Below are 22,127 nucleotides of genomic sequence, written 5' to 3'. Positions count from 1 at the left end.
AGGTGGAAAGGTTAAGGTTAGAGAGGGGAGGGAAGGATTGGCGAGGTTGGTGTCGGGAGGGAAGGGTGGCAAGGTGGAGGTTAGTGTCGGGATGGATGGATGGCAAGATTAAGGTCCGTGCGTATGTGTGTGTGTGTGGTGGTAGGAAAGGGTGAGTGAGCATGGTTTTACGCCGCTTTTAGCAATAAATATTCCAGCGATATCAATGCTGCATGCATGGGACACCAGTAATGGGCTTCACACATTGTACCCATGTGAGGAATCGAACCCGGGTCTTCGGCCTGACAAGCCAACGCTTTAACCATTAGGCCACCCCACTGCCCTGGTTGGAAAGGTGTGTGTGTGTGTGTGTGTGTGTGTGTCAGGTTGGTTATTTGGTAAAGAGTGGGTACATGTTAAGGTACAGACATAAGAGTTTTTGAGCTTGATTGATGTACAAGGGGGTAAGGGGGTGTTAGGTATCGTGGCTGGAGGCTCAAAGAATAGGTAAAAGAACATTTACGCGTTCTACTCAGAATACCTTCCGAATACATCCATATTCATGAAAATATACATAACAATAAGACGCCCGGCGAGCTTCAAAGTGTCAACCTCCGGGCGTTTGCTCAAAGAGTGCAAGTTATAGTCGATGTGCATTTATTGACATAAAGTACAGGTTCTGTTTGAACAGGACATGGAATTAAGGAGATAAAAATAAGTAGTCTCAATAACTTGCTCCAGCAAAATGTAGTCCCAGTAACACGGGTAGAATATACACTGAATATATACACTGATGTAGCAACGATCTTATGCAGTTATAAATTATGTATTGTCAGTTGTCGAACGCATTTTCCTCAAAACTTGATGCGGATGTTTGAGACCGATGTTGCATACAGGATAAGCACCTAATAGACCTATAGATCAATGTGTTACGTGGATAATTCGTATAGTCCATTCACAAAATTCGTCAAGTTATAAAGTCGTGGTTAGCGAGATTTCATTTCCTTTCATTGTTTATAGACGTGCGTGGTCTACAAAACACAGCTTGGGTAGCAGGGAGCCTGTACATGGAAAAATACTTCAAAGCAGAGACTGTTCTTACTGTAAACTAGATAATATTAACTGTATTCAAGATGAAATACGCGTCCTCTTTGATCGTAAATCATATAATGATGCTAGAAATAGGTTTATTACTCCATTTTTTGTATAACACTGCCAACAAACAAAACTTAATACACATACTTAACAGCATAAATAAAAATGTTATCATCAATGTTTGTAACTTTTTGAAATGTATACATAAAACTAGAGGTGCAACTATCAAAACATAAACCTGTCACTTTAATGTGCACTTATTTCAACTCTATAATTTATTTGTATTATGGGCCTTTGGCCTTTATACTGAATAAAATATCTGTCTGTCTGCCTGTCAATACATCAAAGCTTATCAGGACATCTTAAGATTTTATTAAAAACAACTTGCTTCTCACGCACAAATTCACTCCAATAACACAAATGTACTGCACACATCTGTGAACTATTTAAAACTTATATACAATTTTTCAGCGTAGCAAAGCACATGGTCTCTTAACTGTAAAATCTGCTCCAGGGTTTCGATATTTTTATAATACAGCATCGAAATTTTCTGATGTTTACCGGTGATGAAAGGAATACTTTGTTTCAATCTTGTTGATTTTTCTCAAAGAAGGAAATAAAGTTTTGCATTTTAAAATCTGCATCTATGAATATATATAATATCGCAATAAGTAAGGCGAGCACGTCCAAGAGTGACAATTATGCACAAAATCGGTATCGGTAACAGTATCAGGATGAATTGATCACCAGATCTTTCGCTTTTTAAAAGATATTTTATGAGCGCATTGATGTTCATTGACGAGTTGGTTTCACAGAAACTCACAGAAAGGTTTTACCCGTGAAGAGCTGGTTTAGAATTAGTCTTCAGTAACCCATGCTTGTCGTAAAAGGCGACTAATAGGATAGGGTGGTCAGGCTCATTGACTTGGTTGACACATATCATCGGTTCCCAATTGCGCAGATCGATGCTCATGCTGTTGATCACTGGATTGTCTGGTCAGACTCGATTATTTACAGACTGCCACCATATGGCTGGGATATTGCTGAGTGTGGCGTTAAAGGCATAATATCACACATTTTCGACAATATTTTGGCCTATATCATATATATATTGGGGCATATACACTAATTTTAGCTTCCTATTGATACAATAAAAGAATTATTATTCCTTACGACTTGCCTGAAATCGATAATTGAAACTTCGAGGCGAACAGCTTCCAAACAGAGAATACTTGCCATAATATTATACGGAATGTAAACAATTGCTCCGTACGTCGAAAACTGTCGCACGCGGTGTTGTCGGTGTTTGCCAAAGTGGTTTCAATCACAGGTTGTGCGCAGGATATTCGTAAAGAGCGCTTCAAGGGACATAACTCTATGGAGTTCGCTTGAAATAATGTTCTTCCGGTAGTGGGCGCGAGAGACGATTTAATGCAACGTTGCATTAATTCATTCGAACTTTTTAATTTAATATTGTAATCTAAATACGGAATATTTTTTGGAATATATTGTATGGTAGCTTTCCTGAGGACTGATAGTATTATTGAGAGAAATGCATTATTTAATTTTAGAGAAGTGTGGTGTGATATAGCGCCTTTAAACAACAAACACACCAGGCAACCACAAAAGGGTTTATTCATGATTGTCCGAAGATTCAAATTACCGCTATACCTTCAACCAAGACGTGTTATATAACCCATATGTAAATCCACTGCTGAAATTCACGAGGTTAAAATGGCACTATATATTTGTACTAATATAGAAATGCACATAAGTACACCAGGCACATCCTTGTTATGAATGATAATATAACCTAATGTTGAACCCAGACACAAGCCACGAGTCTTGGTGTTGTATGAATTTACATACCAGAGCCTAGATTTTCGAAGCTCTCTTAGCGCTAAGATAGTTAAGTTAGTGTTAATGAATGGCGCATACGACTATCTTAGCGCAAAGAGAGCTTCGAAAATCTAGGCCCGAGTGTCTTGTTAGCGTTTGTCATCGAGATGATGGTCACGGGTCAGGAGCGTCACATTAGCTTCAAGACAGCTGAACGGTTTTGGTAATTTGGGAACAGTATCCTCGGTTAAGTCGAAATGTACACATAGCAAATCACGCCAAAAGACTCAATGACTAACTTATTACTTTTCTTGCACTTCATCATTCGGCCAACCTCGTCCCTTTCCGTAACCGCGAAGTTATTTTCAGGGGAAATGGCCGAAGTGACGCAGAATGCCACTTTAAGTGCCAGCCGGAATGTCGGCACTGTTACCAAGGGATTCGGTGCAGATTGTGTCCATGCTGTCAGCAAACATACCTAGAATATAAAACGTCCAATAAGATCTCTGCATATTTATAAGACAGCTGACCCTCTAGTAACATTACGACCAAATCGAATAAATGTTCTCCGACGATACATAATGCATAACGGCCATGCAGCTCTATGTCAATACTCAGCAGTTCTCCGCCGACAGACACGCTATACAGGGGGAGGCATATGGATAATGAAATTACCCTGTCTCGACCTCAGGTACATTCATACAAATATTGAGAAGTTACATTTTTCCGGAGAAAAAAACTGGAACCATAAATTCCGGCCAAATAATGACCCGAATGGTCTGACTAGTTATTACTGGGACTAATCTCCCAAGAAGATTACTGAGCTAAAGCACGAGTGACGGCCCTTGTGACCAGCTGAAGACATCGACATTCCTGGAATTCCTTTGCAATACTTAAGTAAGAGATGTGTCACCTTGGCGGCGTAGGGGGCTTGTCAAAACGCAGACTGGTAGGAGTGAATGCGGTTCTTGTTAATACGCAAACCCATTCATAGGCTGAGAACTGCTGTTTATCCAGGCATAAGCTCATATGAGCTAATAAACTGAAGAATGGAGAAGGAGCCATCGATTCTGATTTGAGTCAGCTTCAGTCAGGTGAATATTTGACACTCTCCCCATTGCGAATCAGCAAGCGAGTCCAAGTGGGCCCGCCAATAACGTAAGAACAATTAAACGCAATCCGAAGGAAATTTTATCAAGCGCCGTCACTGAACAATGACGTTTCCATACTATATGACCAATTTAGTTAATTTCGGACCAAAATAGTTAGATACATTGAATGGAATCTCCGTATGTCTCTTCAAAATGTCTTTCGTGAGACATTCACCCCATGTTTCCCTCCTAAAAAGTACAGTGCCAAAACGTGAACCTTATTATTTTTACTCCCAGTTGACTTCTGTGTTGTCATTCAGCATGAGAAAAGATTCTTGCCGTCCTGCGTCATCCCGCAGGTTGTGTAACTGGCACTTATGTTACAAGCATCAACATGTATACCAGCTCTTTAAACGTTCCATAATAAACACAGAGTAACACACTTACGTTTGTAAGAAATAGGATTGTTATGTCAATATCACCTTGCACTTGATTAAAAACGACGTTGTCTACATTGGAGACGCTGTTTACGTCACTGGGCGCAGCTGGTAAAGAGCTTACTCTCATCACATGGGCATGAAGCACATACTTCTGTCGCTCAGCGCTGATGCGACACAACTTGTTACAGGTGCCATAAAAACACCGTTCAGACAGAAAATGATCATAGAAGGCTGCCAAGACATTGATTATAATCCTTCCAGAGGTATTTTTTTCACAAGAATATATATCACTAAATACAGTGTTGAATGGTTGGTTGTTGGGTATGCAAGAACGCATCTCGCAAAGACCAATTACCAATGGCATGTTTTTGCATACTATGCGTAATTGCTTCATAACTGTCGTTTATTGTCTTACATACCCAAAATAACAATCTCCTAAGAGGCATAACTATCTTACCGTCATGGGATATGTCTGGCCAGCTTGCAGTGACAGGCGTTGCATTTTCACCATATCTTATTCAGTTTAATTATGTATTGACCGAGTTCATAAATCATAAGGCAGAACAATTATTAACTTCACATCATATTTATTTGTAATATTTTTATGCAAAATTCAATACAGGCTTCTTGATGACATCAAACTATTTCTATATATGAGCCTGCTTACTCCACAAGTAGTGTGATGACAATTTATACATTTGTACAGACAGCCCACCCTGCAGCTTGGATGTTATCAGCTGCAGATTCTGTAGATTTCGATTACTGTACTGTAATGTTACAGACAAGCACATACATGTATGTAGAAGCAACACATGACACTTGCTTTAGAACAACAAGCAAGCTTATCTGCACTCTATAATGATGGCAAACTCCTTTTGATGAACATCCAGTCAGCTTCATCAAATCGCATTCAGGAACTTCATACCATGCTGTTCATATCAATTTAATGCTAAAACTAATCTCATACTTTTAGTTCAGTTGTTAAAGGCTTGTATCACAAATTAAGACCTCTATTGTACAAAATAAAAATCTTCACATTTCCTAGAAATATAGGACTAAAAATCTTATTCTTAACAATTCAACCCTTTGCTATCAATCATAGCAACAGTTACTGAGAGATGGGCATATTTCTTCCAAATACATTATCATTAGCCATGTGTCACAAAACGTTTCTGAAGAAAGGAATAAAAATTCCACATTCTTACTTTCTATCAAATATGAAACAACAATTCATTCCAAATTGATTTATCACTAACAATGAAGTCATTCAACACAACTTAGTGCTTAACTTCTAAGTCAAAAGGCATGCAAAAGGCATGTAAAATGAATGGAACAAATTAATTCAAACTATCAACATAAATGCTTTCACTTTTAAGGAAATTTAGGACTGCAATAGTTTCTTCAAGGTAATCAGGAAATATTTATTAGATTTAAAACTGTTGTGTTGGTGGATTATGACAGAATTTCTATCATTACATTTTCAAGATGTTTCATTACTTCATTTGAAACAAACATACAGTGTGAAATCATTCCATGAGTGAAGTTTCAAGGTACCAAAATATATCTACTTTGACACAATACAGGACAACTTCAGTATTCAGCATGTTGGTATGACACACCTATTTCATCAATGTCGCATACAGTTTATGTGCCAGCTTCCATTGCATAGTCAATGACTGGTTGCACCTTCACAGACAGATAGACAAACTCTTACCAAGCAGATTGCATCACAGAAATTCAATGAAATGAAATACTCCAAAACAACGCAATATTTTCAAGATGATAACCATCATCAACATGTTTGATTATTCAACAAGCTTGATTATGAAAGTGATATGATTTCTTTATTATGTTAGCTACTAAGAAAATACCTCCTGGGGTTTATCTTGGTCTTCGTATTTGACCGTCCTGGGAACTCATGGTAAAATATTTTCCGCAGATGGTGGAACGCTGGCCATTAAACTGGTGTTACCAGTTACTACTACTGAAGCAACAACAAATAAAATATGAAGTGAAATGATTTCAGCTGTTAACAGATAGGGATGAATTGTATACATCAGACTTAATGACTGGTGTTTATTTTTCTAAATGCTGCACTTAAGGCTTAGAGTCTGAGCGATGATCAGCTGGTTAAACAAGGACTATATGTTGTCAGAAGAGAAATATCAGACAAGATTTGTATGCTATAATATAGGAAGTTTCAATCATTCCAGCATCCAAACTCTTTGCTTCCAAATGTACTCACAATAAATAATATTTATTTGTATTCTTGACTTTTATGGCTATATCCCATACCACACAATATTTTGCATCCAGTAAAACCCTTTAAGCATCAAAAGCAAATACAATGAACATCTCAGCAAAAGTTTGTCTCTCTGTCTGCAATACACATCTCATCAGTCATGTTGCCAGTTGAATCTTCCACAACCCGAATATGTGACGTCAATGAGAAGTGGTAGGACACTGTCTCCATCTGTCCTCGCCAGTGGACTGGACATACTGATTACATCTCAGCAGTATTCAGACTGGGATCTACTGCTACACTGTAACAGCATGTTTAAACCTACAACAGGTGAAAGACATGATATGAAGGACCCACAAATAGTGGAAACGCAAAAGTTTAGAGGCATAGTATTTATTAGTTAACAACATAAATAGTGGAAAGGCAACGATCCCCACATGGTAGAATCAGAATAAGCCAAATATATTTTAAGTGAAATCTTCAGCCATCAAATAAGGGACGTGTGACTTGTTACGAGGCTTGCACAATGTAAGAAAACACTGGAGTTAAATATTTTTGTTCTTATCATTGAAAACAAACACTTATGTTTTTCTGTAAATCAGTTACTGAGATACAAGATAATCTTTTTTTTGCAATGGCCAGAGTTAAGTTAAACTTTGTCATCGAAGGTCCTAATTCAAAATAAGAACATAACTGTCAAAGCAATGAAACAAACCAATTACAAACAAAGTTAGCTGCCTGTCTAACAGTAAAATCTTAAAATAGAGTGCTGCACGAAAATAAACTCATGGTCATCAGGCCCTTTTTTTTAATTACGTGGTTTATGGATCCGCAGACCAGAAGTGTGAAAAAAGTTGAAAAAATAAATAAATTGTTTTTACATATTTTTTTGCCATTATATACCGTCGGCCTGATAAAAAAAAAAAAAAGTGAGAAAAAAAGAAAAGAAAAGAAAATTATATATTTCAAACATTCACTGAAACTATTTTATATTTTACAAAAGAAAATCATGCAAATCGTCAGAACTCATAACACGAGTGCACCCATTGCTGCACTAATCAAGGGAAGTAACTCATGTTACATCCAGTGACCTTTGGTGGCATGGATGAGTATTTTCAAGTTCATCTGGGAACTACTTCATTTGTCAAGCCAGAACAAGGCCAGACAGTTGGAGACATAGTCCAATCTGTTCTAGATGAAACAGAAGTTGACTTGTGTATAAACAAAGTATCAGCTGCCATAAGCTGCGCAGGACTCAAGTGCAAATAACATCTCCATATTCCCTTTTTTTTTTCCTCCTCCCTACCGACCTAATTATTTTTTTAAAATCCATAGACAAAGTAATTAAAAAAAAAAGGCCTCATGCAAATTATTTATTCAGTTTGTAATAACTTATAATTCAACAAAAACTTTTACTGCCTCATATGTCCAGTTACCTTGTGTCATGACTTGGCACACGGTTGTTCAATCTTTATTCTTTTCTCCTAAAAAGACAAAGCATAAATTAATACACCAGTTGTACTTTTGTGCTTGTACTGAATTTTTGGTGCAGACTGCAAAATCAAATGTCTAATTCTCTAATTACACTACATGTTATAATATCTTTGAGTAGCATTTCAGTAGCTGTCCTATCAATGAAGACAAGTGTGGACTAATGGACTAATTCTTCTGTAGAATGTGGCATTTTCATACACAAGTGCATGAAAACCAACTGTTACAAAATGCTTATGAGGGTATCAGCATCTATACCCACACATTGTGTTGGAGTGAGAGAAAGAGTGAGCTTGGTTTACACTACTTATATACAGCACTCCAATTCTATAATTTCAAGTCAGCTTAATGTGTGAGGAAAGCTGGTGCAGGTCTCCAATGTTACCACTACGGTAATAGGGATGAGACGGGTATGTTGCTTACAAACATCATCACAAATTGCTGTGCTCGACTGGGCCACACATGCCCTCCATTAAACTGGACGAACAAGGAAGCTCAAATCCTTAAGTCAACTCAGTCTTTACTCTTAACATGTTGTAGGTATTATATTTGCTGGTTGTTTTCAGCTACGGATGATTTACTAAATAACTACCAACTACAAACTGATACCTTATGTTTGGGACACAGTAGAGAAAATCTGTTTTCATCAAGGAAGCATCCTGCAAAGAAAAGGTTTCAACATATCAGAACATATGACTCGCATGACTCAATGAGAGTACTGTTGACCACATTGGGTCTATTCTTATTCAGTTGACACTGTTTCAGGTAGCTATTCCAAAAGAAATTACACTTATTTCGTATCAATCAAGTGACAATTAATTTTACTATCTTATGTGTGCCTGTGATTTAACAAAGCACTCAAGCAACATTCCAGTTGTATGATGGCAGCCTGTAAATACACAATTCTTGACCAGACAAACTAGTGATTTATCTTATCGGCATTGATCCATTCCATGGGATAAGGTGACACACAAGTCAACCAAACACAAACCTGATGACCCCACCCTTTTTCAACAAGCATGGGTTGCTTGGTACCAATTCCAACACTGACTGAAATGGGGTTTTTTTACATTCATTTCATACTGACCTTGAGATGTTTGATTAAATTGTATTTTTTTTTTTTAATTTTATAATGAAGGATAACAGATGCCATATGATTTCAAAAAGATCTACATCAGTTCTCCAAGCATATTAAAAATCCCAGTTTTCCAAATGTGTATGAAAGGTGTAATGCCAAGACTTTGGAGTAATATTTATACAGGGATGCTTTTTTCAAGAGTGCCAGAGGGCATTCCTAGGAAGGTTAGGTGTGACTTATGTGTGCCAACAACTTTCACATAATAATTAAATATATGACTTGAACTTCTGTGTGGTCATCATAGTCATGTGTTCAAGTTCCATGTATGTCTTATTACTTGTGAAAAAGGCTTCAGACAACAGAAATCATAAGGTATTTACATCAAAGTAAAGGGAATTTCTACAATGTTCTCTGTCAGTAATTGTGTACTCAAGGCACCTGGGTCTTACTTTAACCATGTCATTATGAATGTACCCTTGCCATTGACACTTAAGTACAAGGGATCTTGAAACGTAAAAGCTCTTGCATCCAGTCTAAGTAAACTTAGGCTCAGTATTATTCGTTACACTGCTATACTGAGTCTAACAAAACCTTGCTATACTGAGTCTAACAAAACCTTGTGGAAGGTCGCGTCAGGTAACCTTTGAGAGACCTATGACCGTCCAATCAAACGCGAGACAGCCAAACGGATTTAACCAATCAGACAACGGCTACAATAAAGGGTTTGGCGGGACTTATAAAATGGATTTTCTCTTCCCCGGTCGCCAACACTGATCTCACAAAAAATGAAAACCTGCATAGAACACAGATATATGACCTGCAGAATATACGCTTTTGGGTGTCTGTTGACATGGCTATCATTAGCTAATATTTCCGAAAGCTGACATCCTTGAATACTGACAAAACGCTATTTTCAGTGACTGTTTACTCACTCTTGTGGAGTGCTCCATGTGCATCACTCTGAAGCGATTGTACGGAAAATAGCATTCGGAATCGTTCGGGGTACAAAACCTTTTCGAGGTAAAAGTTCAAAAGGTATGTGCGAATGTCAACTTTCGCAATTTGGTAAGCTGTGTTCTGATTGGTTGCCACAGTAAATGGAAACAAATGATAGAAGAAATTAAAACCAAATTACAAAACAAACAAAAAAAACCTTAAAGATGATAGTGGTTTTTGAGGGACGAAGCACCAACATTTCACCTGAAGAGGTAACCCAAAACTGACAATGATACCAGTAATCCTGAACACCAGCCTCTGTGGTGTAGTGGTTAGAGCATCCGCCCAGAGATCCCTGTCACGGGTTCAATCCCCGGCCGCGTCATACCAAAAAGATGTTTAAATATGGTACTTCTTGGTCCTTGCCTGGCGTTTGGCATTAATGGATACAAGCACTGGTCAGCTCGGAGTCAGTATAATGTGTCTGTGTGGGGTATTAATGCTTAAGTGCGGCATGGTATCTCATGGTATATATATGGTAAGCTAGCACTATAAAACCAGCTTAAGTCTGGGCTAAAGCAGCCACACATACACACGCATGCACGTCGTCATATGAGCGAAATATTCACCCCATTTCACCTCACCTCACCAACCTCAATCTCAGATTCATCATGAGAGAAAATATATAAAGTTTTATGACAAATACTGTTTGAAAAAATTAAGCACATTCTTATCAGTCTATGACCTTTGAAAAACGTGAAAAGAATTCTGGTGGACCAAATAGGTGAGCGAGTGAGTTTAGTTTTACGCTGCACTCAGCAATATTCCAGCTATCAGAGGTACAGATAAGCTGCGTATCTGCGTAAATTACGCAAATATTTATGTGAAAACTCAATTCCTATTGAGTCTTTTACGTACAAGTACGCTTGAATGTTTTGAAAATACTCAATAAATGTGATCTTACATGCGTACACACAAAATGTCAAATCTTAGCTTGCATACAGGTGGATAGATAAAATAACTGCAGGATATTGACAGGTTCTATTTCAGGACATGAACTTGACAACTTGCAATCTTTCTTATCGTTTCTCATATTACAAATCAAATATAAATAACAAACACTAACATTTAAACTTTATTATATTTGTAAAATTAATGGACAATGGCAAAATACCCAATTGAGCTTGAGTGAGGGGAGTGCAATTTATTTATTTACATAAAGGAAAATTTGGATACCCTACTGAGATGAACACAAGCGAGTACATAACTCATTGACCCAAAATGTTATCTGTAACTCTGAGCTATATATATAGGCAGCGGTCTGTAAATAATCGATTCTGGATCTGACAATCCAGTGATCAAAAGCATGAACATTGATCTACGCAATTGGGATACGATGACATGTGTCAACTGAGTCAGCGGGCCTGACCACCAGATCCCGTTTATTCGCCTCTTGCGACAAGCATGGGTTACTGTAGATCAATTCTAACCCGGATATTCACAGGTCTGGACCAAATGGAAGAGGCCTATGCAAGAATAAGCAGTCATGTCAGTAATATTTGTGTTGTCTGGTAAATATGATTCAATGATTCTAATCTTTTGGATTTGTGTATAATTTTATCAGGTAATTAAATACAAAACACATTTTCAATGGTTTTCCTTTTCTATTAGGGTCTAAGTAGGAGAGAAAGACTAAGAGTTCTCATTTGAATATGTCCTCACTCATTGCTGTTGAAGATTATGCTGATGTTGATGTTTTAACTGTTAAATGCGTGTAATCTAAATGTTTTCAAACAACCTAGACGGGAGTGTAACTTAGAAATACCTCAACAAACGATAGATCATGAACAGATAATACAGGGTTCTCCACTTGAGCATAAACAAATACGTCATTTCCTTTGAACTGATGAATCTTGTTGCAGTACAATGAAATAATTAGTACAATTCATAAAACATTTCACATCAATGATGAGGTTCAAGATACTTTCTGAACGTAGTACTGTGCAACACAAAGATAACAAACACTACCCCTCTCTATTTTCTAGTACAAAGAACCTAAGGTTACCTCTCTCTGTGGCACATAAAAAGTGGTATTTCTGACTGCAGCCTTTGTTTAAACATCCAACCATAGCACCATTTTCTTTGCAGCATGAGCACACCTATGACAACAAAAAGATATGACAATAACAGAGCTGCAAAGATAATGTCAATACATGATTACTTAATTCAGAGGAAAATAGACATGAATGTATGTAGACAAAGGTTTGTGGATAGAAACACATTCACCTAGAGCTTAGGTTCATTACAATAAATTTGACCCGATGACCCAATCACACTTGAAATTGGTACTGGTTCTTAATAATAATGACTGTTTTTAACTTATTTTTTCTTTTGGAATGGGATACATTTGGCACATAATGTTATTTGTAAACCGGCGGGAGAAACAATACAATAAAAAATAAAATCCTTCTCCTGATAATGTCAGGTGGAACAAACCAGGAATACATTTTCATGAGTAATGATATTCTGTGAGTGAAGAATGTTTGTGTTACAAAAAACAAAAACAGCACAGCCCTGCCAAATACATTATTGAAAAGAAGATAACGGAAATAGCATGGCCATAAGAATCATTTTGACAATGGGCAATATTACAACACTGTCAGGAAAAGGGGCAATAATCTACAGATTACCTCCCTTTGACCAAAACAAAAATGGCAGCATAATTGGAATGATTGCACCTTACACTTCATGGCAAATCTGTTGAAAGTTTTGTTGCTCAATAATTTATAAGAAGTCACTGTGCACTGTCAGACCCTTCTGCAACTGTTATAGTGTAAAGATGTAATAAAATATATGAACAAAAAGTCTCTGAATGTATAATGAATGTGACAATTCTCAATGTCTTGAATAATCATTAAGACATACTAAGCAACTATTGATGTTCTTATTTGTACATTGCAAAGATCCAGATGAATATGAGTAACTTTAAATCAACACAATAAAATGGATAAAATGTTTCTAAATAAAGCATTCTCATCCAAATACCGGTATGTGTTTTGTGTGCTTGAAGAAAACTTATTCCTAAAATGAAAGCTTTCCTATATCTCTTCTGGGTGTATTTGAGTCTTTTATCCATGACATGAAAGGAGGCCAAATTTAAATTATCCACATTTACATTTCCCAAGTTATCAAACACAACTTATCAAACAATACAAAAAGGTAGACAAACATTACATACGGAGGATCCTGCCACTTTTACAGCTTCTTCTAATCCATATATTTTGGATCCAATGAGAAACACCCCATCCGTCCACATAACACAATCTTCATGCACCCACACTTCCTTAGGTTTAGGAAGTGGTGGTTCCGATACACTCATCCCTGAGCTAGACCGTCTTTCGTTGGATGTCCTTCTCCGACTGCGTCTGCTATTCCCACCAGCTTCACTTGTTTGTGTGGACTCTGGGGTCTTCTTCTTTAACAGTTCCTCCTTCTTGCTCTCTTCTTCTGATTTGAGCAGAGCAAGATGACTCTCGATGTAATAAGGCCCAAATAGATCCCCCAGGATCTTGTAGCTGCTATGTTTCCCACAGAGAGCACACACCCATATTGTGTCACTTGTAAGTTTCTGAGATGGCAACATAATTGATTTTTCAGTTGGAAGATTTGAGATCTGGAGAGAACGCGCTGATGACACTGGGCCCTTACTGGTTTTCTTTTTGCCTAACTTTGAGTCTAAGTCATCAGTTGGTATATCATTGAATACTTTCACACTTGCTGGGTGAGATCGGGGTCCCTCAACTCTAATAAATGGTCCAGATGAAAATATACCGTCACTTTTCTTCTTTTTCTTCATAGCCTCAAGAGTTTTATTGAACTTCATCATTTTGAAAGAATCTTCTTCAGGATTGGGTTTGTTCTTTTTCTTCTTCTTTCCTGATGATCTTTCTTTTTCTTTTACCTTGGCTTTATTTTTGCTCCCAACTGGCCTTCCCCTCTTTTTCTTGTCAGAATTTGGGCTTGTGTCCACAGTTTCAGCTACATTGGAATTATCCTTTCTGTCCACATCTCGCACTCATTTGATTCTAATCCAACAGAATCATCATAATCCATTGCTTCAGCCTTTATTCCCCCAGTGCTAGATTTGACATCAAGCACAGATAAGGATTTATCCTCTATATCAGAATCATCGGATAAAAGAACAATTTCCATTGGAGAATCCTCTTCATTGATATGAAAAGTCAGCTCTTTCTTCACCTGAGGAGATTTTGATTCTTGGCTTTGTATCACTCCATTTGTAGAATTGTCTGCACTTACACTATTGTCTCTAGACTTCTTACCTTTCTCTGAATTTGTACTATGCTTCTTCTTCTTTGCAGATGAAGTAGTTTTAGGTGTCTGTGGCATTTGTACTGCAGAAATATCCATATCATTAGACACATTTGATTTAGGTTTGGTTTTGTCACTAGTTTTTGCACTATCTGCTGATTGCGTAGATAGTTTTTTCTCTTCATTGCACTTATTTTTAGTCTCTTTAGTTTTGGTACTACCTGTAACCTTTGATGATGAGCCATTATCTTGAAAACTGTTTGCCATATTTGTCTTTGTTTCTTTCAAATCTGTATTCTTAGTTACAGAATTGATTTTCTGGCTCACATTAGGCTGTTTGGGCGATTTTGAAGGCAATTTATCTGTTCTTTTGTCTGATGACACATCAGAGTTATCTTGCTCAGAATTGACTGGACTGGAATTGCTTGTGGTTGAACCAGGACAGTCTTCATTCTTTATACCATCCAATTCCTCACCAAAATCTGAGAAATGTTCATCTGATTTTAAGAAAGAACTCCTACTCTGCCTGGAGTATGTATTGCCAGAGTCTTTTCTTACTCTAAGAGTTTCCACTTCTTCCATGCCATCAACTGAGTCACTGTGTTTTTCCATGTCAACATTATTCACAGAATTTACAATTCTTGACTTTTTCTGACCTTCACATTTGTCATTACTGTTGCTGATACCTCTCTTTTTACCCTTTTTTTCATCCACAGAATTAACTGTGGATACTTCTCCAATTTTGTTGCTTTCTTTTTCGTCAGATGTCTTTAGGGTTGCTTCTTTAGTCCGATGATTTTCAGCCTTTGTATTCATTACATTGTTAACTTTTCCTGTAATAGATGTAGAATTCATTCTAATTGATGTTGCAGAAGTAGTATCAGAGTGGTCAACGTCTCCATTGACCAACTTTGGTTCAATTATGGTTGGTTCACAGTTGTCTTGTTTACATTTCTTGATAATATCACAATATAAATTTTTCTCTTCAGGGCTTGAAACATCTTTCTTAACGGACTCCAGGTTTGATTTCATACTGCTTGGACTATCAACAGGAGCTTCTATCAAAGGGGACAGTGCATCCTTTGACATTTTCTTGTATTCCTGGTTATCACAGTTGTGGACAGGAGATCTTTTTTCTTGTACAAAGCTCACAGATGGACCAGGATTAGTACAAGAGTCATGATTGAACTTTTCATTGATTTCAGATGTTGGTTCTATATTATCTTTCACAGATGGCATTGATTCATTCTGGTTTTTCACACTGGAGTGTTTTTCTTCAGAATGATCACCAACTTCATTGCAGTGCTTACCGTCTGTGCATGGAGGACTTTGGCTGGAGTTAGCACGGTCTGTGCTGTTGCTAATTGAACACTCTGCAGTGCTGCCGCAGGCCTCCCCGTTCGGCTGCTCTGCAGAGTCATCACAGTTTTTTGAACCCTCATTACTTTGTGGGGAGGGTAAACAAGCATCATTCACAACACTCTTAGGATCAACCACTTGTGTTTCTGGAAGCATCACTAGTTTCTGTAGTGACTGAAGGGGGGTTAGATGGACCTACACCAGTGCGTGGACCTGGATCTGGAGATGACATATCACTTATATATGGACTAGGCGAGGTAGAACTAGAAATGTTTTGGTAACTCTGTGATTGAGGTGGGCTACTGATATGAGCTTTGGAAGATGGAGTGTATGGAGAACCAACATGACTGGATGGAGAATTCAGTGGGTTTGGAGAGAAATGCTGCTGATGCTGACCTGGAGATGTCATGTTTCCACTACTACACGACCTGCCAGTCGGAGAACCTATTGGTTGTGACATGTTGACCGGAGGCATGTGACCTGGTGATCTCATGGACTGGGCAGTGCCCATTGGAGAAGTCATTTGTTGCATGTCACAAGGGGAGCGTAGTCCTACATTATGATATCCAGGAGGTGGTGTTGGTATCGGAGACCGTATGCCAGAAGTTGGACTATGCATGGATCCAGGACTTGGTAAACTCTGGTTACTTTGATGAGAAACTGGACTATGCATCAACATTGGACTGATAGGTGATGTTCTCGACTGCTGCTGTTGGTGAGGTGAAGGAGATGGATATCCCATGTGTCTGTTCATATTGCCACCCATTGGTGACTGGTTGGGACTTCCTGACTGCATATTGTAATGTGGTGATCTTGGAACATGGTAAGGAGCAGACCTACTCTTCTGAATAGGCACCTGAACAGTTTGCTGTTGAGGATAGTTTGAAGCAATATGCAATATACTGTCCGCCACCTGCTGTGGGCTCTGAGTTGTTGATGAATGTCTTGCATGATGATGCATTGGTGAAGGGTGTGGTGTATTCTGATAGTAGTTGTTGCCAGACATCTGACTTTGAGATGACTGTTGCTGTGGAGGGACTCCAGGCATATTGTACTGGCCAGGGTAAGGGTTTGATGGGTTGGGAAATTGTTGTTGCTGCTGCTGCTGCTGTTGCTGTTGTTGCTGCTGCTGTTGTTGTTGTTGTTGTTGTTGCCGCTGTTGTTGTTGTTGCCCCATATAGTGCTGTTGTCCAGGGTACATGCTGCCACCACCATGATTCATCATCTGTTGTTGTTGCTGTTGAGGTTGTACATGTTGTTGTTGTGCTTGGTGTTGCTGCATCATCATCTGAGCCTGACTTTGACTTGCATAACCAGCCATATGGTGTTGGTAGCTGGTCATACTTTGACCCATGTTTCCCTAAAATGAATAAGGTAGAATAGTATTATACCTTACAGAATATACAAGGTGGCAAAGCTTCATGATAACATCAAATAGTCAGGCAACTATTCATGCATGAATACTGAATGTAATGATTCTTTTCACCAACATTTTAACTGAAACCATTAACTTCATTTTCAGACACTTGCATGTTAATGCTTTACAGAATCTGTCTAATACAATAATTTCAGACATGTCATGAAAGAGTGTGTATCATAATATGTTCACCATACTGTATGTATATGTATAATACTTTTTTCTGAGCAACACTGATCAAATTCTAGTCTTGAAGAAAACTGTAGGTGATCTTTGTTTGCAAAGATAACTGTTTACAAGTTCCTATATATTAACAACCTATTACTTGACTACCACTGAAAAATTAACTTCATGTGACAAAACTAACTGTCACAAACAGTCACGAGATCTGTCATGAATTGTTTCCATCTTATCTTACAAGTAACATTAAGAAATATAACCAAGAAATCAAGAGAAAGTAAACCATAATAACCAGTTGCCAATACATGACATTGCTAATCAAATCATTCAAGCAAAAAATGACAGTTATTACAATTTGTCAACTTTATGACATGCTCCAATTTATGAAGTTTGTATGCTATTTTCCTCAACTTAACACAAGCCAGACAAACGTGGAGAGTATCAAAGAAATGCATTTGGATAACATGTCAGTGTGTAGTTAATAACCATAAAACAAACCATGTTATTTTCCTCATATCGTCCTGGGTAGTTCATTGCTGGAATTCTTCCACCACTTCCTTGGCCACCTGGGCCAAAACCACTATACTCATCAGGGTAGTGGTTCATAGTGCCTGAAAACAAAAATTAACAGTCAGTACAAACAAAACCTAAATCTGAATCAACAAGAAAACTAATTTGCCACAGAATCATGGAATACTGTTCAGTAGTAATATCCCCATAAATGTTACATTTTTCAAATATGACTAGTAATTCGTTCTGGGGGATGGAGTCATTGATACTGATGGTGGCTGGGTTAGGTGGTTTCTTTATGCATCCTCCAAAGTAATTACATGATGCAGTTTGATGGTTATGATCGAAAGTGCCTAAAATATATACAAATTTGGTGGTTAGCATAGCGCTTACCTCTTTGGTAATTAGCATTCATAGCAACAGATCTTAGGGCTGAACTGGCTGAATTGATAGATGGGTCAAAGTTAGCACTTTCAGATAGCCCTGGACCCTTGTTGTTTCCAGCTGGAAAAACAACACAAACAGAAGCTAATTTGTGTAACTTTGATTCCCAATAGAAAAAAAATCCTTTAAGTGAATGGTTCCCATTTTTAACACTTTGATTATCATACAATTAATCATTTAAGAATTCAAATAGAAAGTAATTAACTCCATATGTCATGGAAGAGTTATCAACATCACATACTAACAATCTCCAAGTCATTTTATGAATGTCAACTCTTGAGATCTCTGAATATCATGTTCAAGTATCATCGTATGTTTCGTACTTATAGTCTTCATCCTACCACTGTACATACACACCAATGGTATAGTTTCTTATCCGAATTTCTGAATAAACCTGTATCTAATTCATTATCTAATGACTATGTTTTGGCATAAAAACTGGCAAATATTTCAAGAATACTGACCAATCTTGTAGTACATGAGAAATTTCAAAGAATATCCTTGACCTCTGCTTGTTAACCATCTTCTCATTTATAAGCACACTAAGGTTATCACAATATAAGGAAATAAGGATGAAGTAACTTAAACACTGCAATCCATATATCACGCTCATTTTACAGGACATGGACTGATACATCCTCATATGTTCTAATTTCAGAGTCACTGAAACTCAATTTGCATGTAAAAAAGATGTTTGATAATGCATCCCTTGGAGTAACAACACAATTGTGAGAGTATTCTCTTCAGGATATACACCTGGCACTATTCCAGATTCTTTTATAACCTCTTCTTACTCCATTCTCCACTTGTACAAATAATCAACTAAATTTTGAGATATCACCATGATCACTACTAATAACAATTGCACATGTACTTGAACAGCTCTCAAAGCATGTTCCTTGAGTTTACAACAATCACATCACTGGTCAACCGATAACTGTACATTCATTTTGCATTCTCATCTCTCTGGGGAGTACCTAAACCAACCTGTATATTAAAGAATCAATTTCACCAATATTGAACAAACATAACTGACAACTGTGCATTCAAATGTCTTCAATGTCCATACATTATTTTCACAATTTCAGTCATTTGGTATTATCACTTTCACTCTCATGTCTCTGATAACACAACCAATCTGTAATCGCAAGAATAATGCTTAGATGCGCCCCACAAATAAAGGATGCAAAAATGATGACATTTGAAATAAAATCTGATGGTATTCTCATACTAATTCCCAGTTTGAATTATTTATGATGAAATGATACATGGCATTGTCAAAGTATTCATAAAAGGAAACATGTATCTGATATGACCATAAACAGAATACGTTTGTAACTTCGAAAAGTTAACAAAAGAAGCCTCTTAAAACAGACTTTATTCTGATTGGAATTCAACACACACATTCTGGAGTTGCGGCTAAAATCCATGTTCTGGTTTCAATATCTACCCTAGGTGTAAACTATTTACTTAGTCATGTCATGTAGTGAAGCATTCATTGCTTGGTTAAGTGGTATAACAATCTGAATTTTCATACATGTTAAGTAAAGACTGACATGAAACTTATTCTGACTTCAGATTTACCCCAAAAAGAAAGTATATGTTCTTAAACTGTACAAGGATGTTCATTAGATCTCAATTATGACATTTTTCCTTGCTTGATATAAGTTTCTATATTGTTACCTCCCAGGAAATATCTTTTGGGGAAAAAATAAACTCTGGAGATAATCAATAAAAGCAACTGCAAGGGTTGTCTATAACAATCTTTCACAGAAATGTCCATTTTCATGATTAGAATGTAACACATGTTACTGATGGGCAGAGTTTAATCATGGGAAAACATGTGGGATTCCACTCAGGATTCAGGTGGAGTTAGTGTATGTCGAACACTGCTCAGCTATCATAGTACCTTCCAATAGGCTGCACCCAAGGGTAGAAATATATTGAAGACATAAAGGAAACTATTATTATCAAATGTGGATGGTAACCTGTAAGTAAATACCAGAGACTCAAAACATTATCTGGAGCCCTGCTGAACGACAAAACATATAAGAGAAACATACACCACTGAGCCTGAGAACCCAATCTGTTCAGCTGCCTCTTCATCGACAGAAATTTGAACAAATTCTAAAGTCCTTGACACACTGCCCAACAGTTAAGGTATAAGGACTTGTAGAAATTTGCCATTTCTAAGAGTTTTGCTAGATGTTCTCACCAAAAGGACAAGTGGTCTAACTTCGTAAACTCTTTTCTGCAGTGATGAGTCCTCAATATAAATACTATGTGTAACATACATTTATGGATGTGACAGATATGACTTTTATTAGCATTACAATTTGTAAACACGTTTAACATAAATAGAACTCAATAGCCCACACAATGTAAACAAAGGGCACCATTGAAAGAAGCCTGATCAGTATGTTAATTATGCCAAGATATGTATGCTAAAACATTCAAAATGAATCTGCTATATATGTGCAATTACAGAAAAAGTTTCCTTGTTGGACTATGTAAAAAAGTGCCGAAATGGAAATTCCATCTTGCTTTATCAACTGCAGGATTATGAGCATAAGTAGCAGGTTCTTTATTGTAGTAGATCATAGTATATGCTATATTATATATAGCTTTGAGTACGATGTGTGTGACATCTGGCATAGCTGAGAAACATGTCAACAACACATGTCATGGAATCATTATAGACTGTGTCAGCAATTACTCATAATACTGGCACTGTTAATACACACTATTACAGATGCAGCATATATATTCAAAATATTTAGTCTTATATCAATCTGAGGCTACTGAAGTCTTTCTTGATTCGTTTTAAATACAGCATTTGTCTTGAGTTTGAATTTGATGATTGACAGATATATCTATGTGCGGTACATTGAAATTCATTATAATATGTAACAATTACCCTTTGGTTCTTAACATGAAATCAGATATATTCAAAGTACAATTCCATAAAGGTATCGTTCACATAGAACAACACGCATTGTTTTTATTTATGATATATCCACCAACTTGTCTACACTCTTTCAAATTTCTAATACGAAATAGGATCTAGATCTCACCTAAAAGTGTTTGTCTCAGAACATAGACATTCTCTAAGATCTTTTCACAATGTTCTTGAGCTACACCCATAGCCTGTAGTTGTGGCAACTGCAGTTGGCATACCTACAACACCAGAAATAGTTGTGAAAATCGAGAGGTAAACGAAAGACGCATTGGAATAAATGCGAACGCGGTAGCCATATTGGAAAAACCCGCGTACAAACACTCACTGATTGAAGAGTTTTAAATCCATAGGCTTCAAACGTTTCAGCATACTGTTTGCACATAAATGTTTCGAGCCATCTCTCGACAGGTCCAGGCATCTTCTGGAACAATTAAATTTATTGTATGACTAAATTAATCTCCTGAAAAAGCGAAGCCATCTTTCAGAAACCTTAGCATAATGGCCGCGAATCACGTGATCACAGCTCGCGAGGTCATGCGGATCGTGCAAAATAGATCAAAATAGACCATGCAGCAGACAAACAGGCTTTGAGAAATAATGACCCTCAACCATATCTACGAAACATTTAATCACCGCATGAGGATTTTAGACAAATATTTTCAGAAATAAATATGTTTAGTTTATGAATGAGGTATAATTTATGTGAAAGTGCCTCCGGGAGCGATTGTAGAGACGAGA

The 22,127-nt window shown here is 37.3% G+C and overlaps 1 protein-coding gene across 1 annotated transcript; it reads right to left on the bottom strand.

Annotated features, from left to right (window-relative positions):
• Positions 1-5,014: 5,014 nt before the first annotated feature.
• LOC124263779 (putative mediator of RNA polymerase II transcription subunit 26) lies at positions 5,015-21,897 on the bottom strand. The gene is given in 11 exon segments (XM_046698485.1): positions 5,015-7,007; positions 8,123-8,170; positions 8,787-8,836; positions 12,257-12,350; positions 13,430-14,230; positions 14,233-16,063; positions 16,065-17,239; positions 17,975-18,087; positions 18,380-18,490; positions 21,505-21,607; positions 21,715-21,897. Coding segments are annotated over 10 exon segments (4,413 nt in total). The 5' UTR covers positions 21,808-21,897; the 3' UTR covers positions 5,015-7,007; positions 8,123-8,128.
• Between the last annotated feature and the right edge of the window lie 230 nt (positions 21,898-22,127).

The sequence above is a fragment of the Haliotis rubra genome, unplaced genomic scaffold (assembly GCF_003918875.1).
Source record: "Haliotis rubra isolate DU_JTF1 unplaced genomic scaffold, ASM391887v1 Scf9, whole genome shotgun sequence".
NCBI classification, from domain to species: domain Eukaryota; kingdom Metazoa; phylum Mollusca; class Gastropoda; order Lepetellida; family Haliotidae; genus Haliotis; species Haliotis rubra.
Note: the sequence above shows the minus strand (reverse complement) of the source record. Positions and strands in the feature narration are given on the sequence as shown.